At 35.9% G+C, this 20,145-nt stretch overlaps 1 protein-coding gene across 1 annotated transcript; it reads left to right on the top strand.

Moving 5' to 3' along the window:
* Positions 1-990: 990 nt before the first annotated feature.
* Positions 991-4,787, top strand: LOC145101686 (LOB domain-containing protein 30-like). Its single transcript, XM_079038940.1, has 2 exons — positions 991-1,476; positions 3,574-4,787. Exons 1-2 carry the CDS (start codon positions 1,165-1,167, stop codon positions 3,988-3,990), a joined length of 729 nt encoding a protein of 242 aa, XP_078895066.1. The 5' UTR covers positions 991-1,164; the 3' UTR covers positions 3,991-4,787.
* Positions 4,788-20,145: the final 15,358 nt, after the last annotated feature.

The raw sequence follows: 20,145 nt of genomic DNA, 5'->3' as shown, positions 1-20,145 counted from the left end.
GGAATGTATGAAACAAAATCATCATGTCCATATATTGGGATATCTTGGCATATTAATGTAAGAAAATAGGGTGTCAAGTCTAAAAAGAAGCACAAAAATATGTCCATATTGACGGGGTTTTAGTAAATAAACATAATTTGTTATACGTTTAGTATAAGATTAGTTGTCTCACATGTATCCTCCAAAGCAAAAGGACACAAATTGTTCATTTGTGCATAAAATTTGATTTATAAAACAAAGTAAAAAATTTGGCCCCTATCATTTACAAAAAATTACAAGTTAAATCAAAACATTTAACTTTTCTTGTTCTTAGGTTTGTATTTGGATGCGGATATGATTCATGTATTTTAGTCAAAATTACAAGTGTAATTCAAACTTTGATGTCATATTATATGAGACAAGAATTATATACGCAACAGAATTAATGTAAGAACAATGTTAAGACTAGTGGCGGTTTTACTATGGTGTCCGTAAGGGCACCAACAACGCCTTGTTTTTCCAGACGCAATACAAAAAATTTTGAAATTTTTTTCTACTATCGTGATACTATTAAAATTTTCCGTGACACTCCTATTATGAAATCTTATATTTGCCCTTGGTTTAGACGATCTAAAAATTTAGACTGAAATTATGATTTTCGACAATATATAAAGAACAAATTTATTATTTAATCTAATTTATATGCAATTATACCACCCAAGTTATAACTTATCCATACTGATATAGCAACCGTGACGATCTAAAAATTTAGACGTGCTTCTAAAAATTGTATGATAATACGCATAAATGTTCAAAAGAATATATATATATATATATATATATATATATATATATATATATATATATATATATATATATATATATATATAGAGAGAGAGAGAGAGAGAGAGAGAGAGAGAGAGAGAGATTTGGTCAAATGAAGAAGAGAAAGGACCATAAATGAAAAAATCAGACGGGTATATCGCATGTTTGCTTCACGCAAGCACTCTAATCTGGTTTTTGCTTCTTCTGGCGTGCCTTTAAAGTCTCCATTTTCTCCTTAAAACCCCCATTTCTCCCCTTTTCCTAGAGCACACAGATTCACCAAAGCATAAATCTACTCTCTTTATCTCTTCCATGCCCTAATTTATTAATCTGTGAAACTGAGAATATTGGTTTCAGGAAATGAGCGGAAATACTAGCACTAGCAGCACCGGTGGCGGTGGCGGTGGTGGACCATGTGGAGCTTGCAAGTTTTTGAGAAGAAAGTGTGTGGCAGAGTGCATATTCGCGCCATATTTCGACTCCGAGCAAGGAGCCACCCATTTCGCGGCGGTGCATAGGGTTTTCGGTGCCAGTAATGTCACCAAACTCCTCCTGAATATTCCGGTTAACAAGCGCCTCGATGCCGTCATCACCATTTGTTATGAAGCTCAAGCTAGGCTCAGAGATCCTGTCTATGGATGTGTTGCTCAAATCTTTGCCCTTCAACAACAGGTCTAATTTCTTTCTCTCTCTACATATTTGAGAAAAATGTTAATTAACTTGATTTTCAAATTTATGATATATTTATTATTTGAGAAAAAAATAATTACTATTACTTACTAAATTATAAGAACTAATATAATAAATATAATTTGTGCTAAAGCTTAAACATAATATAATGGTCATTGTATTACTGTAGAATACGTTCAATATAAAATACTCATCATATCGCCGTCGTTATGGTGGTATTCACTATTCATATTATATATATATATATATATATATATATATATATATATATATATATATATATATATATATATATATATATCCAATTAATTAAAGTTTATATAAATAGTGTTTAATTCTTCTGACCACTGGTTGTTAGTTGTTACCCGCAAGGTTTTGAAACCTTTTGATGGATTGTTTGATGGGTATGTCGGTTTTTTTGCTAGTTTTAGTAATGTTGTGTATTAATCTGGTAAAATATTAATATCATGTATACACAACAAACTTTATCCTTTCAGATACAAATATGGGATTGATTTTCTTTCAGAAAAAACTTATTTGTATCTGCATTTGATAGATATTTGTAATATCTACAGTATTCTAATGTTGTTTTTTGTTTCTAGAAGGCCTTTTTTTTATGTAGTATGTTGTTATTTTATAGATTATGATAAATAAAAATATGCATGTTAGTATATATACTTGTATCTGCATTTACTATATATTTGTACTATCTACAATATTTGCGTAGCTGTCTAGTCTAATGTTGTTTTTTGTGTCTAGAAAGCCTTTTTTTATGTAGTATGTTGTTATTTTATAGATTTTGATAAAATGTGCATGTTAGTATAGCGTACTTGTATCTGCATTTACTAGATATTTGTACTACCTACAATATTTGCGTAGTTGTCTAGCCTAATGTTGTTTTTTGTGTCTAAAATGCATTTTTGTTAATGTAGTAGGTTGTTGTTTCATAGATTATGATAAATAAAAATATGCATGTTAGTATAGCCTATTGTTTTCATGATAATACGTATACAAAACTAACATCATTTCAGCGGAAAACACATGAACAATGTGGCTTTAGGTCGATTAATGGTAGTTCGATGGCATTTAACCAATAAAAATTGCATATCTATTTAGTGATGCATGTCAAGTTCTTCGGTTGCAAATACTTGTATTATTTTCTTAAGAAAAAACATTGAGAATACAAATGAATAAGTTTAGAATTTAGTGATATTTGGTATGTATTTTAATTTTTATAAGATGTGGTTTTGATTTGACCATGTAGTTTAACTTTGTATTTGACTAATAATCGAATGTTCAAAATGCTTATTAATTATAAAGAATCAAAAAGAAAAGTCTATAAACCAAAATTAAGATCATTAGTGTTATGCAATACTTATTAACAAGTAGTACATGTTCTAATTACAATAAGAGAAAAATAATCATAACTATGGAGTAATCATGTGTTATGTACCCGCCATCAAATTTTAATTAGGAAATAAATGAAATTTTTTATTAATAAAAATATTGGAGTATATTATTAGATGTACCTTATGATCAAATTAATATTGTATTCAAAAAGTAACCCAAATGGTAACATGGGGATCTGCATACAATTTGTTTCTTTTGGTTTGAATTGTTTGCCACATTGAGTAATCTTCAAGGTTTGAATTGTCAATATATAGTCCAAAAACGTGAATTTTTAGACACATGCAACATCTAATAAGATACGAGAGTAAAGGAACCAATAAACGTTAAACAAACACTTACCATTATGTTTCATCTAAATTAAGTTTTTCTATAACGACATTTCACTAAAATATTAAAGATCTTATTGGTAAAAATAACGAGTATATGTTTCACATTTTAAGAGACAAATATAAGTTCAATAAAATAGTTCGCTTTTAGCAGTTTGTTGGATAAAATGAACTAAAAATGTTATTATAATATTATGTATGGGCTTTGAATAATTACTACATGATAAAAAAAAAAAAAAAAAAAAAAAAAAAAAAAAAAAAAAAAAAAAAACATGAATTATCTAAATTCCGTTGTAACACTTGTTAATTTTTTCATAATTTTTTTTTTATAAAACTGAAACAGGTAGCAAGTCTACAAACTGAGCTCTCTTATTTCCAAGCACACTTAGCAACCCTAGAGGCGGTGGCACCTCCACCACAACCACCACCTCCTCCACCACCGCCACCACCCCATTTACAATTCACACGGGCGGGATTATCCATAAGTGACCTCCCAACAACCACATCCACATGCATCCCCACTACCTACGATTTATCATCACTTTTTGAACCAACAACATTAAAACCTTCTTCATGGACCATGCAACAGATGTGTCCCCATCATGAGTTTAGCAGCTGTAACACCATAGCTCCGCCGGCTGACATGCAACCATCACAGAACGACGACGTTAATCTTCAGGAGTTGGGTAAATTTGTGGCTGTGCCATGTAGTAGTGGGACATCATTGCCACCGCATGGTAGAGGAGATGAGATAGTATGACTTTTATTTTGATTGTATTAATTTCATCATTTAATGGAATTATGGCAGTAATTATTAATTAATGTACATTGTAGTTTATTTGTAACGCATCTTACTTTTATTTGTTAAGATCGATTGTAGTAAACTTTTGTTCGAAAGTCGGATAACCGGTCATTTCTTGATGATGTGTCATCTAATTAACTGACTATCATGGGGCATCCTACGTGTCACTACCTAGTGGAAATATCATTAATTAATTAAGTAGAACTATCACTTCTTTTGTTTAATAAGCTTAAGGCATCCATTAAACTTATTAAAGTTTAATGAATTGACCGGACCTAATGTTTGTTGCAAGAGGCATAAAAACCCAAGGGTTTTCAGCGTCACTTTCATCATAGTTAAAGATCTGGTTGACTTACATCATGTCTCTGTCTTCTCTGCCGGAAAATCGAGGGTTTTCTTGCTACTGTCAGTGGTATTAACCATGCGATGGTGACGTTCATATCTCTGATTGACAACGTTGGTGACGTTCATATCTTCGGTCGGCGATGGTGATGGCGGCGTTTATATCTCCGACTGGTGGTGGTGGTGGTGGTGGTATTTCTCTGTGTAAATATCATGTAGAAGATGGGTATTGTATAGGAGAGAGAGAGAGAGAGAGAGAGAGAGATTGTGTGTGTGTGTGAGAGAGAGAGAGAAAGAAAGAGAGAGACTGGAAGAGGGGAGAGGTAGGGGTAGGATTGTATTTTATTTATTTGTTTTTTAGTCATTGTAATAAAAAGAAAATGAAAAACAAAATAAAAAGGGCAATTTCGTCATTTTAAATATTTTCATAAAGTTTTGGACAAAACTCGCAACAAAATGAAAAGTTTGGATCTCTAGTACTAGTCCAAACTTTTTTGGACCATAGTGACAATTTTGAGCTAACCACAGGGACCATTTGTGCAGTTTAGTCTATTATTTATTAATCGCTGGTCCCGCTTGGAAATATTTGGTCCCCACTTTACCCTTTATCCAAAAATTTCTTTCTCTCTTTTCTGTTTCTTATCTCTCTTTTTTTAACCTAGTTACCAATTGCAAGAACTCACCACCGTCTGACACCACACACACCTGTCTCCGGATATAAACACTAACTTTCCAGCGAACTCAGTGTGAAGGGATGTCGCCTATTGTTAGTGCTCATGGCTTTCTCCGGCGAATAAGTGGGTGTAGGTGAGGAGTCGTATACGTGTTTGAGTCAAGCTTTCCACCCGAATTAGACTTTGTCACCGTGAAGGAAAACATGGTCGGAGATGGAAAAGTTGTTGTATAAGAGGTACACTCTTTACTTTCTTTGATTCGGTTTCATAATTGGGAATTAGGTTTATGTTATATGATTGAGTTTACTTGGACTTTGGGCTTAAAATAATCGGATTAATTGCAAGGACATATCTAAATAGGTCTTGTGTAAAATAGACATGTACACTCGATCGAACATATATCTTATATATAAATTCAATTATGTTTAGCTTCATTATATTAGTCCACTAGTTAATATAATTACTATCAGTTTAATTCAGCAAACAAACATCTAGGGTTGATGACTGTATTAGTGGACATGTATAATTTGTTTTACCTATTAGTTATATAAATTACAAGCTATACGGTTTAGTTATTAGAAAAATGGGTGACGGATTGGAAAACTAAGTTTAAATTGTTTTTAACCAATAAAAATTTGTTTTTCTAACTGATTTTTACTATATTGGTTGAGTAACGAAATCGGGTTTCCGGGAAGATTTTAGCCTGGATGGGAACAATTTTCAGTTTTTGGTTCGAGGAAGGGATTGCATGCCCCGCTGCCCATTGCCATTCCTAATTTAAACAGAGGAATAACATATGATTAATAGAATAACAGGGACTATCATGGATCCGCCAGTTGACTTTCGGTCAACGGTCAATGTGCACCCCACTTGACATCCGGGCTGGATCCGCCATTGTATACAACTCTATATTAATATTCCTACAATGCATTGAAGGTCATTGAACTTCATATCCATTGAATGTCAACATACCATTCCATAATGATAGAGTTTAATCCTGTCAATTAGGCATGCTACCTCATTCAACTTTCATTTTAAACTATGCATTGTGGATGCTCTTATTGATACATTGTCTTGATCCTTTTAATAAATGAAGGTTTTTTTTATACTTGTCACCTTCTCATTCAATTTGTCAAATGTCATTTTGTGGTTATTTTGAATTAATTGTTTTTCCACATGTCATTTTATAAGTTTTTCTATTTTATTAAATTTCACATAAAATTTTAATGTAATAATTGCAATAATAAATCCTCCCTAATAAATAAAGAACTTTTTGTCACATGTCATCTTCTCTTTCATTTGGACACATGTCATTTTCTAGAATTTTTGAATTTTCTATTTTCCATTTGTCATTTTATTCTATTTTTCATTTTATTAAATTAAAATTCCTCATTTAATATGTAATGTAATATATATGTAAGGTATTTATTAAAAAATGGTTTATATATGTAATGTATTCAATACATTAAAACCTCATTAAATTCAAAAATTTTCTCATTTTTCTTATAAATTCAAACTTTTCAAATTGTTAAAATTCATATTTATTTTTTTCTAAATAAACTCATGTAATACATGAGTGTCACACCTAGTGTAGTAATAAATTGATATTAATTTCACTAATAAACTTACCTTTTAATTTCAAAATTCCCAAAATTAAAGCTCATTAATTTCTTTTTTATTTATATTATTTGTTTAAATTTAAAAAATAAAAAACATTTTCATTATAATAAATCATTATTTTTTTTTTATTTTCTTATAAATTCAAAGTTCTCAAATATTTTCACTTTTATATTTAACCTTTTTTTTAATTAACTCATGTAATACATAAGTCTCACAACTAGTGTTTAATAAAATCTGTAAGTCTTCGAAGTTATATTTATAATTTATATTTCACTATCTTTCATCAATCTTAATTAACAAAATCAAAACTCTAGAATCTATATCTATATAAAATATAAAAAAAAATTGAGTAATCTGACTACTTTCTAATTAACTACTTTCTAATGTTATTTTAAAAACAATAACCATAAATTTTATTATCTTGAAAAACGAACACAAAGTTCGGAATAGGTCATTCTGGACCTGTATGTTGAAATCGGTAATAGGTATAAGATTTGACCCAATATTGTGGTCCCCTCTATAAAAATATCATTTCCGAGTTCATTTTCAACTTACTGATATTGGACTACATTCCATACTCAATTTCGAACTCTATAATTTCGGACTATCAAATTCAACTGGAAATGTCTTCTCTAGCAATGAAGAGTATCATTTTTTATATGTAAGTTTCAAAATCTTTATAATTATGTCTTTATTTTAGATTATATATTAAAACCTAGATAATTTATCCAATTATATAGGTATTATTTGTTTTTCTAGTGATTTTTAATTGTTTTAAGTCATATACGATTACATTTGGTTATATATGTTATCTAGATCATCAAATCTTATAAATATTCTAATTTTGACTTGTTCGGAACGAATCCAGAATGTGTATAACACGTACGGAATCCGAAGAACAGTTCCAAAATATGGATTCGGAATGCGTTGATACAGATTACGATATTCCGGAATGTCCTCCGGAACATACATACAAGTGCTTAATTAATGATTCTCTTGATTGTAGCATGACATAATATACGAATCGGTTATGACTACAACCCGCGGGCCTGAACTCGGGCGGGAAATCATTTCCTGGTTACAACACATACCAATTTGTGTTGCTATGTCTAGGACATCATGTTTTGGTGATTATGTTCATATGTCGATGGGTGTGGAATCCCACCCTTTACTCTGTCACTGTCTTATGTGCAAGGAATACACTACTTTACCTCTAGTTGACCTAAAGGAGCTTCTATATTCAGTACACAACTATCAGGTTTGCTTCAACAGGAAAGCATTATGCATGATTATCGGCTTGCGGTTCGGGGAATATTTCCCCTAGTTCTTCTTTTGCCCAGTTCAAATAATATGTATTTCCATTTGTGTCGCCTTCAAGTCCGATGAGATTGGTTAACCTTATGCATGTGTTCAATGACTTAATTCATCAATTAGATGATCTAGACGTTGTAAGAGTCTCTTTGTTGTATATGAAACTTTGTCATCATATTCTCTACTGAGACTCTACACCCCTTCTTAGACTCTTCTCACGAGTCCACTATCTTCTCACCATTTTATGCAACTCCTTACTCTCTTTCTAACTACCCCTTGTTACACATAAGGTCCAATCATTCTTCTTTCTCTAACAAATACTCACAAGTAAATTGTTACATAACATACGCATATCTACATGACTTCGCGGGTCCACCTTTCTTACTCTATGAGCTACATCTTCTCTTCTTTCTCTCATGGACATATTACCAAAATGTCCTTTCACTCTACACACTCCACCTCTTACTTCCTCATAAGTCTTGACCTATTTTCTCATGTTCCTTAGTTCTTACATGGTAGCATTGGAACATTCTTACTAACTTTTTCTTAAATGTATATCATGACTCTAGTTGCACCTTTTCTTTCTCTCTTCATATATATCTTATTTCTCCTACAAACTATCTTTAGTCAATGTTATCACCATAGCATCGAACAACATGGTGCAAGCTCTATTCAACATATCTTATAAATTTTCCATATAACAGTGTATATTCCTTTATTCATGGCCACTTGCTCTCAAGCAATGTCACTCTACTCGTATACTCATCAGTACACTCATTGACCCTCAGGCATTTCTAAACATAAAGTTTTTCTATATTTTTTTTCATTCTTCGGGCATACTAACCCTATTTCTCTCTATGCATAGGCTCATTCTCTATCCCCATTTCTCTTTCTTTTTTCCTATGTTGTAACATTTTGTTCAAAATAAAAAAAATAAAATAAATTAAGTAGATAAATAATAAGCCCTAAAACCCCGAGATGTATTTTTCATATTTTATGTTAGCCCTAAACCCGTAATAAATTATCAGTGTTAGCCATAAGGATTTAGATGTTATAATTTATGGGATTTGGGGTCTATTTTGTTACAATTGGACTTGAAATGTAAATAATTTCGTGGAGCAGGGGTTGTTTGGTAATTAGTGGATTTAATTTGAAAAGGAATTGAGAGGGAGAGACTATAAGTGTAAAATTGGAATTAGGTTGAAGAGTTGGGGATAGGACTTAAACCCATCACTCCCCCTCTTCCCTTGGCTTTCATTTGAAACAAACCCTAACCCTAAATCCCATTGCAGCAGCCACCCTTATCACTCCAACTTCCACCCGCTGCCATTACCTCCTTGTCGTTATCGTGAACCACTGAACTGACACTATCGCTGCTCCCGTTACCGGTGAAAAGGAGAATCGCGAAGCCAACATCGATCAGTGGGCAATCGAAAGATCGAAATATCGTGGCTGATTGATGTTGTTCTCGGTGACGGGAGCAACCACCGCATCCTCGCCGCAATTACTCTTTTTCCCTTCGCTTCCGTTCTATCCCGCAAAATCTAGTTAGTCCCTCGTCGCCGCCACTCCTGCTGATCCGGTCGTTGTCTACCACCCCAAAGGAGGCTGTTATGGGCGCTCGTGTGTGTGTGTATTTAATGTGTATGTGTGTGTTTTCGTATAGCTGCTCGTTGTATGCATGTTGTTGGCCGGAAATTCAAGTAGAAAACCACCATGGTAGCCAACCATGGTGGTTGCCGCCTTGTTTCAATTTTTTGCCACCACCAGCCACCATGTGAGGTGGTTGTGTACATGTAATATTGTGTGTACATGTGTATTATGTGTGATTGTTGTTGTGGGAATTGTTTGTTTAGGTTCTAACTCAAAAATCGCTACCACCGTCTTGAGTGGCCGCACACCGCCGTTGACCGCCACTACCCGAGCTGGCAATGGGTGGTGCCCGACTTATTGCACATTAATTTTTCCTAAGCATCTAACCTTAGTCCAAGTGGCACGTGTTTGTGTATTGGAAACCCTAATTAGGATTTAGAAAACCCTAATGTCAAGAAAAACCCTAGTTTTGGAGTTTTGTCAGGACTCACGTTAAAACTGTTAATTGAACTTTAATTATACTTGATAATGCCCTACAACTAACTTAATGCAGTATTGGACTTAATGAATTAAGTCCTTAAAGGGTTAAGTGTGGAACACTAACCCTAGTTATGGTTTTATGTGGAAAACCCTATAATCGGGGAGCTCTATTTTGGACAACGATCGGGCACGTATTTGGGCTATTGCTTGGATTATTATTATACCCGATAATGAATAAGTCAAACCTTAATCAGTCATACCCTTAGGTGATCAAGTCCTTAATGGGTTAAGTGCCCTTACTTAACCATAATCGTCATTTTATGTAGAACCCTAATCGTCATTTCATGTGAGGTAGTCACTGTTGCGAGTGACTATAACCTGTGATCGGATATTGACTCAAGTATCTTCTTGTAGGTAATTTGAAGTGAGTTGAAGCTGGTGGAGTTCTTCGTTACTATAGTGGTTACCTACGCACATATCGAGGTGAGTTTCACCTCACTGTACCCGTGGGCCGAAGGCACCATTGTCGGCCCACTAGTTTTGATTATTTGTTAGTAGCGTGATGCATTAGGAACTGTATATAGTCATGTAGGATAGAGTGAGGACTCTTGATTTAAGCCCTTTTACTTGTTCCTTGTTTGGTTGTGGTTCTAGAGTAGGATCACTTGTCTGGGTGTCAATCTCACCTCTAATTATATACGGTCATGCTTTCCTTGGATTGTTGATATTTAGTATGTTGTTATGTTGTAGTGATCTGTTAGATCTTTTTTCTAGTATCGAGTATGCTGCTATGCTGTAGTGATATACAGTGATCTGATATATTTGTATTTTGGTATTGGGTATGTTACTATGATGTAGTGATCTGTTAGATCTGTATTATGGTATTAAGTATGTTGCTTTGCTGTAAAAATCTATAGAACTATATGTTATCTGTGTTTGTTGGTTGTCATCTATGGAGTGCCCTTAGGGACTGTTTGTGGTCATGTAGGATAACCTGAGAACTCTTGTTCTAGGCTCTCTTTCCTGTTCCTTGTTTGGTTATGTCTCTATAGTAGGATCATCTGTTCGGATGGCTATCTCACCTCTGGTTACTTATGGTTATGCATTCTATGGAGGTTAGTTGGTAGCAAGATTGTATGTTGTGAGAGGACTAGTAGGCAATAGTTAGTTGTACGATTGATTTTGCTTGTATTATGTGCCTACTTGATCCTTGATTGTTCATATGTCAGCATGTTGTGTTTGGTTTGGGTTGAGGCGATCCTTCTTTGTGTTGTAGGCCAAGATACCTGGTGTAGGTCGGCTGTAAGCCGTAGGCACGGAGGCTCGAGACGAGAAATAGGGTTGAGGCGGTAGGCCAACAAACCCAGGGTATTCCAGCCCAGTGGCTGATTGGACCCTTTGTATATTGGCATTCCAACCTGGGGTATTCCATCCTGAGGATGACTGGACCCGGAGGTTGACTGGGCCTGGGGTATTCCAACCTGATGGTTGATTGGACCCGACATGTTTGATTGTATATGTTATCCATTTGTGTGGTGGTATTTTGGGGGAAACTCACTAAGCTTTATGCTTATCCAGTTGTTTATTGTTTCAAGTATCACCGATGTATATGGGAAGGCGAAGGCGGGACTGTACACACTCATCAGTAGCATTGATGATTTTGCGTTCATTATAATACTCTGATTTTAATAAATTGTAATTAAGAATAAATGGTTTTCTTAAAAATGGTTTTATAATTGAGGAATTTTACTTAAATAAAAATGAAATTTTTGGTCGTGAAAATGGGACGTTACATATGTACATGCCAACTCTCTTACCTTTTCTACTAAAACTATCCCTTTCTTCCTACACTTCCTCTACTCTTTCTACCTCTATCTCCACATATCTACATATCTCTCAGGGATAGACACCCTAACTGTTGTCCTTCTACCAGGACCCATCATCTTTCATACATCTTTATATCATAATAACCATGATACCATTCTCTTCGTATACTTAACATCTCTTTACATAGAGATACATACTTTTATGTCATTCCACAAAATGACCATTTATTATTTCTTCTTGACATAATTAACCCAAACCCTCTTGGTTGGTCCATCCACTATCTCAAACTCTTAGGTTCTTTATCTACACATAACTATAGTCGTGTACCTATGTAACATCCCAAAAACCATGATAAAATTTTTCACATTTTTAAAACAGTTTCCACAAAAACCATAAGATAATCAACCATTGATTCAAATCAAATCCATAAAATTAGAGTATCAAATAATCTCTCAAAACATAACCAGCAAGAGGATATGTACGATCACGTCTTTGCCTTGCCCCGATCATCTGAAGTACCCGAAACATTGAAATCAAAAACTGTAAGCCAAACCTTAATGATTTCCCCTAAAATACCCCACACAATAATACATATACAATGCATGCACACCAGGCCCAAAGCATAAGACCGGATTGCCTCAGAGCCCACAACATGAGACTTAATTCCCCCTCCCTAGGCCAAAGCCCATGACTGGATTGCTTCTGTGCCCACAACATAAGACTGGAATGCCCTTCCCGACCATCAGCTTATGACTGGATTGCTCCCAATTTTTTGGCGTACAACACTGTAACACCCATAAAATTCAAGCCAATTTAAAACTTTTTAAAACATTTAAAACCATTAAGTTATTACAGTTTACTTTCAAATAATTTAAACATCAGGGTATCCCCATAAACAATCATGAAAATGTAAGGAGGTGCACGATCACGCCTTCGCCTTCCCGCAATCATCAGAATTACCTGAAACAATAATCGATAAAATGTAAGCTCGAAGGCTTAGTGAGTTACCCCCAAAAATACCAACCTCTAACACCCAATAATAAATAATAACAAACAGCATGCATAATGAGCCTTCAGCCTGACTGGACCACCTCCTACGGGCCTACAGCCTATCTGGATCGCTCCCGAGCCTTCGGCATAACTGGACCGCCTCCTACGGGCCTACAACCTATTCGGATCGCTCGCCAGGCCTTTGACATGACTGGACCGCCTCTTATGGGCCTACAACCTATCCGGACTGCCCTGGGTATGTTGGCCTCAACCGCACAAAGCAGGACACCGCCTCAAACCAAACCATCCATGTATGTCGACATATAAATAACACATAATCAAGCAATAAGCACAGATCATACTAACTACTAAGCATAGAACCATTCTATCTATCAAGGTACCAATCCAACAGATCATAACCACATAACACCCTAGGTACAAGGGTACCAATCTAACTGATCACGAATATGAAACACATACTAACTCCGGGATAAAATCCCAAGGGACCGACCTAGTGTTGTAGACCCTGTTGGTATAGTGAGGATAACTCACCTGGCATTGCTGAAGTCCCGTAGACACAATCCTACACTGTTGAAGTTCCGCATACTCAATCCCAGCTGCTGGATGACAGATTCCCGAACTGTTAACACCCAATTAATAATTGGGTACCATCACATAACCATAAATGCATCCTTGGATAATTACTACATTACCCCAAGGTTGGCTTTATTCAAGCCCAAGGCCCAACCCATAGGCCCAAAGTCAACTGGGAATCAAAGCCCAACATATGGTCCAATTTTCCAAATTGGGCCCAAGCCTATACATGGTCTTATTCTAAGGCCCAATATTCTATAATCATTAAGGCCCAGACTATGACCCATCTATGGCCCAATTTTCCAAATTGGGCCTAACCTTTATATGGCCTTACCTTAAAGCCCATCAACATATTCTAGTCCATATGATCATTCTTGGATGGTCCATTAATAATCCAATTACCAAAGCCCAAAAGAATGGCCCAACTCAAGGCGCAAGTCAATTTAGGGCTTCACATAAAATGACAATTAGGGTTAAGTGTTTCTCGCTTAATCCATTAAGTCCATTATTGCTTTAGGTTAATTTACCAATGATTATAACTTGATATTTTAAGTTAATAATTAATCAATATCTTAGGTTTATTAAGTAATTCCCGCGCCGTCCCGAAAAATCCAAAATTAAGGTTTCATGGCATTAGGGTTTTCCAAACCCTAATTTGGGTTTCCAACCCAAATATTAGCCCATTAATCAAATGGTTGGGCCTTTAGGTCATTTAGGGATTTAATGGGCCTATTAGGCCCACTAGAATATCATTAAGCCCATTAGGGTTTTCCTTAGGTCAATTAGGGTCCATTTAAACTTCATTGGGCCCATTAAGGTTTATTAGACCCATTAAGCCTCATTAGCCCCATTAGGGTTTGCTAGTCCCTTTGTCCAATCATCCAAACGAGTCGCGATCCAACAAGGCACACCGCCACCCGACACGGCGGTCGGTGGTGGTAGGAGGCGGCAGCCACCACCCTACGGTGGTGGTGACGGATTTTTCTTCACTAATCTGATGGGTTAGAGCTTACAATACAATCAAAATATGCACACACACTAATAACACTCCTACACACAATGACACGCACATAGCCACCACCACGTGGCGGCTGATGGCAGAAGAGCAGCATCCGCCCGACAACCACCATGGTTGGCTGCCATGGTGGTTCCAGCAGGTTTCCGGCCAAACCAACACATACACACTTTTTCTTGATCGCGAAATAAGCCCACCCACCCACCTGGTGGCGCGTGATGATGGTAGCAGCGGCCTTGGCAGCCACAACCATGACTAATGGCGGCGGTGGCGGATGGCCACAACGGAACCCAGCAGCAGCAGATCCGATCAGCCCCTCCTACGACCTCAACACGACTCAACACTCTTCTTATGGTCTCTGGTGTACAGCGAGCCGTGAGCAACAGCAACGATGGCATGAACGACGACGTATCGACGGTGGTTCTCCGGTTTCAACAGCCAAGGAGGCGGGATTGTGAGCGACAAAGCAGCGGTAGAAGGGTGTCTGCTTAGTCCTCGTTGACGGCAGAATGGAATAACCGACATCCGGTGGTGAGTCCGTATTCCCTGGAGTGGTACAGAAGCCCTAGTACTCCTGTCATTCTCCACCCACGTTGTCACGTTTAAAACTCCGACTCCGGTCTCCAACGCTTCCTTCACTTGGCTGCACACGACTTGAGACGGTGGCGTTTCTATAGCACATCGATCGGCGAATTGGTGGCGGCGGTTGGAGAGAGAGACGAAGGTGGGCGGCTGATCAAACGAGTGAGGCTAGGGTTAGGGTTGACGGTAATGAGGCATATATACCCGGTTCCTTAGGCTCTTTCCCATAATAGCAAGAATGGTCCCTCCTCCCCCATTTTCTTTCAAACAACTCCTTAATTTACAATCTGACCCCTCTATTCTGAAATCCTTACATATGGAGTCCAAGTAATTACCATATGGCCCCTCCATGACCAATTAATTTCAACTTAGGTACGTAATTAACCATTCTAGCTCCAGCCACTCAAGATCCTTTCAAATCAAGTCCAATATTATTATTTAACCCCCGAAACTAACATTCCGATAAATATTATTAAATTTTGGACTCTAATAAAATAACATAATAATAAATTACTTCTCAGGGTTCTGGGTTTATTATTTAGTTATTTTATTTTAAACAGGATGTTACAAGCATAAAGCAGTACTGCCTCAACCCAACTACACTATGTTGACATATGAAAAAAAGATAAACAATAACCACCAATACAGGTAATTACATAGATCTACCAATCTAACATGTCACTAAAATATACCAACATCCTACATACAAGGACACATATTGCAATACAAAGTATCTAGAAGATAAAAGTATTGATCACAGAACCGATAATTAGCTCTATAGGTCACCTACATAGTAAACAAGGACCAAAACTCAAACTACACCCCAAAGCCCTAAGTTTGAACTAAACTCAAACTTGATCAATTGGTCAAAGTCAACAGTCAAAACCACTCAGCCAGTTGCCAATACGTGGACAAGCCTTTGCCACGTCGTGGGGACTACCAGACAAAATAATCAATAAGCTGCCAACTACCATGACTTGGAGACCGATCCTCCACGTCGTGGGAACTGCCCAGACCAGCTTGATCCATTAAGATCTTAATCCTTTATCCCACCTATCCATACATTCCAGAAGGCTTTCTTACTCCTAAAAGATCATAAAAATCGTTGCTTTATAGACATGCATGTCTTGAACTCAAGCTAAGTCAAAATGATGAAAAAATGGGGTCAAGATCTCATGCAAGAGTTCAAAAATCTATCAAACCTCGGATCGAACACTCCTAACTACCAAGGGACTTCGAGGATCCATAAAGTTAGCAACTTTATGGAACCCCAACATTCCAACTAGCCTAAGCATGAAGAAAAACACAAGAAAATATAGATCTAAGAACACAAAGTAATAAACTTTGGAAATTGAGGACTTACAAGAGTCCATAAAGTGTGCACAAAGAGGATGGGGATAGTTGATTGCTAAAACATAGCTCAAAGGTCACCTTCTTCTTCTTCAAGACACCACCAAACACCACAAAAGCTCAAAAGTTAACAATAGAGGCTAGGGTTTGCTTTGGAGGCTAAAAGAGAGAGAGAGAGAGAGAGAGAGAGAGAGAGAGAGAGAGAGACAAACAAAGGGTGTGTTAGAGGTTGGGGTGGGAAAACCTAACCATCACACCCATTAAATAGGGGCATAAACGCCGGAATTAGGGTTTATCATTAGATGGCTGCCATGTCGTGGCCACTATACTGCCACGTCGTGGCACCCACTAAAGATGCACTTTTCCATGGACCATGCCACATCATGGAGACTACATCCCCACGTTGTGGTCTTGAAAATATATCTTTCAACTTGAAAGCCTTATCAACAAAAGGATCATATATGTATACCAGGAACTGCGTGTTACAACCTAAATCTCATAACACTGTATATTACGAAACCAACTCATACTTTATTTCTTAGTTGTGTACAACAATGCAAACTATCAACAAACAAGGCCTAAGTGCTCATCACTAATAGTGGTCCTAACACTCTGGTTCTTTCATCTCCCATAGTTTAAGTCTATGTGTGGACATACCAAAACTAATTCATTTAAAATATGGCTCTGATACCAATCGCAACGACCCGATTTTTCTCAATAAATACTCTAGGGATTATCAAAGTTTTCTACTAAAAATTAGAAAAACTCTACTCTTTCAAAAACACTTTACATCCTAAGGTTAATTTCGGGTTTACAATGAATCATAACCATAAAATGAACAACCAGAAAAATGCACAAAAATAAATTTATTCTTATATTCTAAGTCCTTGTGCTCCTACCTTCTCATGTGCAACGGCTGCAACTCGAACCTATAAAATATGAAAAATATCTACAGCATCATACCATAGGTCTGGTGAGTTATATTCTATCTATTTTCATGTTAACATAATCTTCTCAAATCTTTCTATCTTTTAATACTCTAACTTTTGACTCTTTACTTCTTAAACTCTCAAACTCTAATCTTTTTTCTTTATCTCATCTATTTCTTCTAATATTTACTCATCAATTCTCGTCTCATCTGTCTCATATCATGCCTTCTAATCTTTTCTTTTATTCACCTCGTACTCTATCCTCAAATTTTTCTGAGGTCTTCTCATCCTCTATCTATGTCTATTTTATGCCCTTCTCTCTAACCTTACTCTCTTATTAATCTAGAGCATACTTTATCCTCACTCTTTGTCCCATCTCTTCTTGCTTTCCGCCTCTCTATTCTCATTTAGACCTACACGATCTAACCATCGATGATAGCTTAATCTATCATCTATGGGAATAACATTACACTAACATTTCCGGGTACACTCATCCGAACTTCATCCCCTTCCATTGATCCATCGTGGACCATTAAAAATTCTTCTTATATTTAATCCCTCATAACTTAATTACTCTTAATCCCTCATAAATTATATATACATTCTTCTAAAGAACTCTCTTACCATGTTCCACTAATGAAAACCTTACTCTATTTTTTATACCACCACAGGTTCATTCCCACATGAATCATCTATCTACATTTTAGAAGGAATCATAACCTCATTCCCAAAGGAATCATAATCTCATTACCATAGCAATCATACCCTTATTCCTGAAGGAATCTCTATATCACTCACGAAGGAATCATCTTTCTACACTTCTCTAAATCTTTCATGCTTTTTTATCACATAATACTTGTCCCATGGACATTCTATCTCTTTACCTAGTCAAGAGATCTTCTACTATCCATCTAGTACTTAACTCATTAAGTACTTAATCTAAATCTTCTTCTTATGACACTTAGGTATTCTACATAATACCCTTAATATCTAAACATACACCCATACATATTATCATGATTGTAATACATATAATCATATTCTATCTTCATCAAATCTCTCTTAGGTATTTAACACAATACCCTTCTCATATAGTCATACATACCTATTCATACATAGGATTAAAATACCTAAAATCTTATTCTTTTCACATATATATTTACTAGGTGTTTAACCTAACTCCATTAGCATATACTCATGCATAGATACTTATTTACAAGGTTATAAATCATATAAACATACTTAATTTCATTTCATAACCTAGGGCATTTATCATAATGCCAATACATCTAACATACATGCACACACACACACACACACATATATATATATATATATATATATATATATATATATATATATTCCTACATAAGAATATAAATCATATAATATTTCTAATAAGAGAGAGTGAAAATTGTAACTCACTTGGTTAGTCAGTGAAGACTAACTACCCCTTTTCATCAATTCTTCCATTGATGCATCCTAATCCATCTTCTTTGCTCAATGCCTATTCATACAAAGTTCCTTAGAACTTGTCTTAGCCTATTAAAACCTTAATGGTTCTCTTTATCAAAATGACCACTCAGTGGATCATAATTCTATATTCTAAATTTCTACCTCTTAATATATTCCAACCAATGAATTAAGCATCCCATACTACCAAACTCATCACACTCTAATGTCTAATGCTTCAATCATAATCCTCACTAGTTAGGTTTTCAAACCCAAACTCTCAATGGATTGATTTAACCATGGAAATCACTTCCAATGCTTGTTAAAAGCTTATAGACTCTCCCAATATAATCATACTAAAGCTATATTTTGATCAATTTAACCATTCTAACTAATCTAACCATTTCACCATTTAAAGCTCAAAGCTTAATCAAGGGAGAAACATTTACCTTAATGGAGAGAGGATGTGTAACATTCGATTTAGAGAAGTTTCCTATTTCAGGATTCTGGACAATAAATGGATCAAGTAAAGGCCTCGGGCTTCAAGGTAATAGGGTTTATAACCTATTGGATGATGACAATATTAGTTATGTGATATAAGCCTTGGTTTTGTGTTTTGGAGTCAAAAGGGAAAATGGGAAAAGTGTTGTTTTCGGGATTCCTTTATGTATTATGGTTTTTTATTTCAGCATGTGTTAAGCCAAAATTAACTAGATAGAAGTGTGGGGCTCTTCAATACCTTTTCGTGGATATAAGGATCGCCGAAAACGGGACTTGAAACGAAGAAGTCATGATTGTTTGAAGCTGAAAAGGATTTAGGCCAAAACTGTCACCCCGGAGTGGTGTGATGGGACCACGAGGTGGTGGTCACCATGGCGTGGTGAGTGGAACAACAAGGTCGTGGTCACCAAGGAATGGTGAGTCGGGACCACGAGATGGATATCTGTTAGGCCCAAGCCCATGATTTTAGGGCTTTCAATGTATTTAAGCTTAATGTTCCTCATTTTGGGGAATTTTATTAGCCTCCACCACCTCTAAGATCCATTGGGAGAAACCCTAGCCTCCATCTTCGAGATTTGAGCCCCTCATCTCTCCTCTCTCATCTTTTTATGATTTTTACGATATTTTGATGGAGTACAAATATTAAGGAAGATCTTTTGATTGCAAGGAATGATGCTTCAAGATTGGATCAATCAAAGGCACAACATTTATGGACTATTGTAAGTATAAAGTTCCAATCTTGCTCTTTAGTTCTTTAGATCTCCTCATATGTGAATTTTCACACTTTTGGTCCATTTTATGAGTGATCTTAGAGTTGAGTTGACTCCAACACCTCTTTATTAGTTTGGAGTGT

Source organism: Lactuca serriola, chromosome 4 (assembly GCF_051521515.1).
Source record: "Lactuca serriola cultivar US96UC23 chromosome 4, Lser_US96UC23_V15, whole genome shotgun sequence".
Taxonomy (NCBI): Eukaryota; Viridiplantae; Streptophyta; class Magnoliopsida; order Asterales; family Asteraceae; genus Lactuca; species Lactuca serriola.
Note: the sequence above shows the minus strand (reverse complement) of the source record. Positions and strands in the feature narration are given on the sequence as shown.

Coding starts and splice junctions, on each gene's coding strand:
- LOC145101686 (XM_079038940.1), top strand. CDS start 1,165: ATGAGCGGAAATACTAGCACTAGCAGCACCGGTGGCGGTGGCGGTGGT. Junction 1,477..3,573: donor TCTTTGCCCTTCAACAACAG/GTCTAATTTCTT, acceptor AAACTGAAACAG/GTAGCAAGTCTACAAACTGA.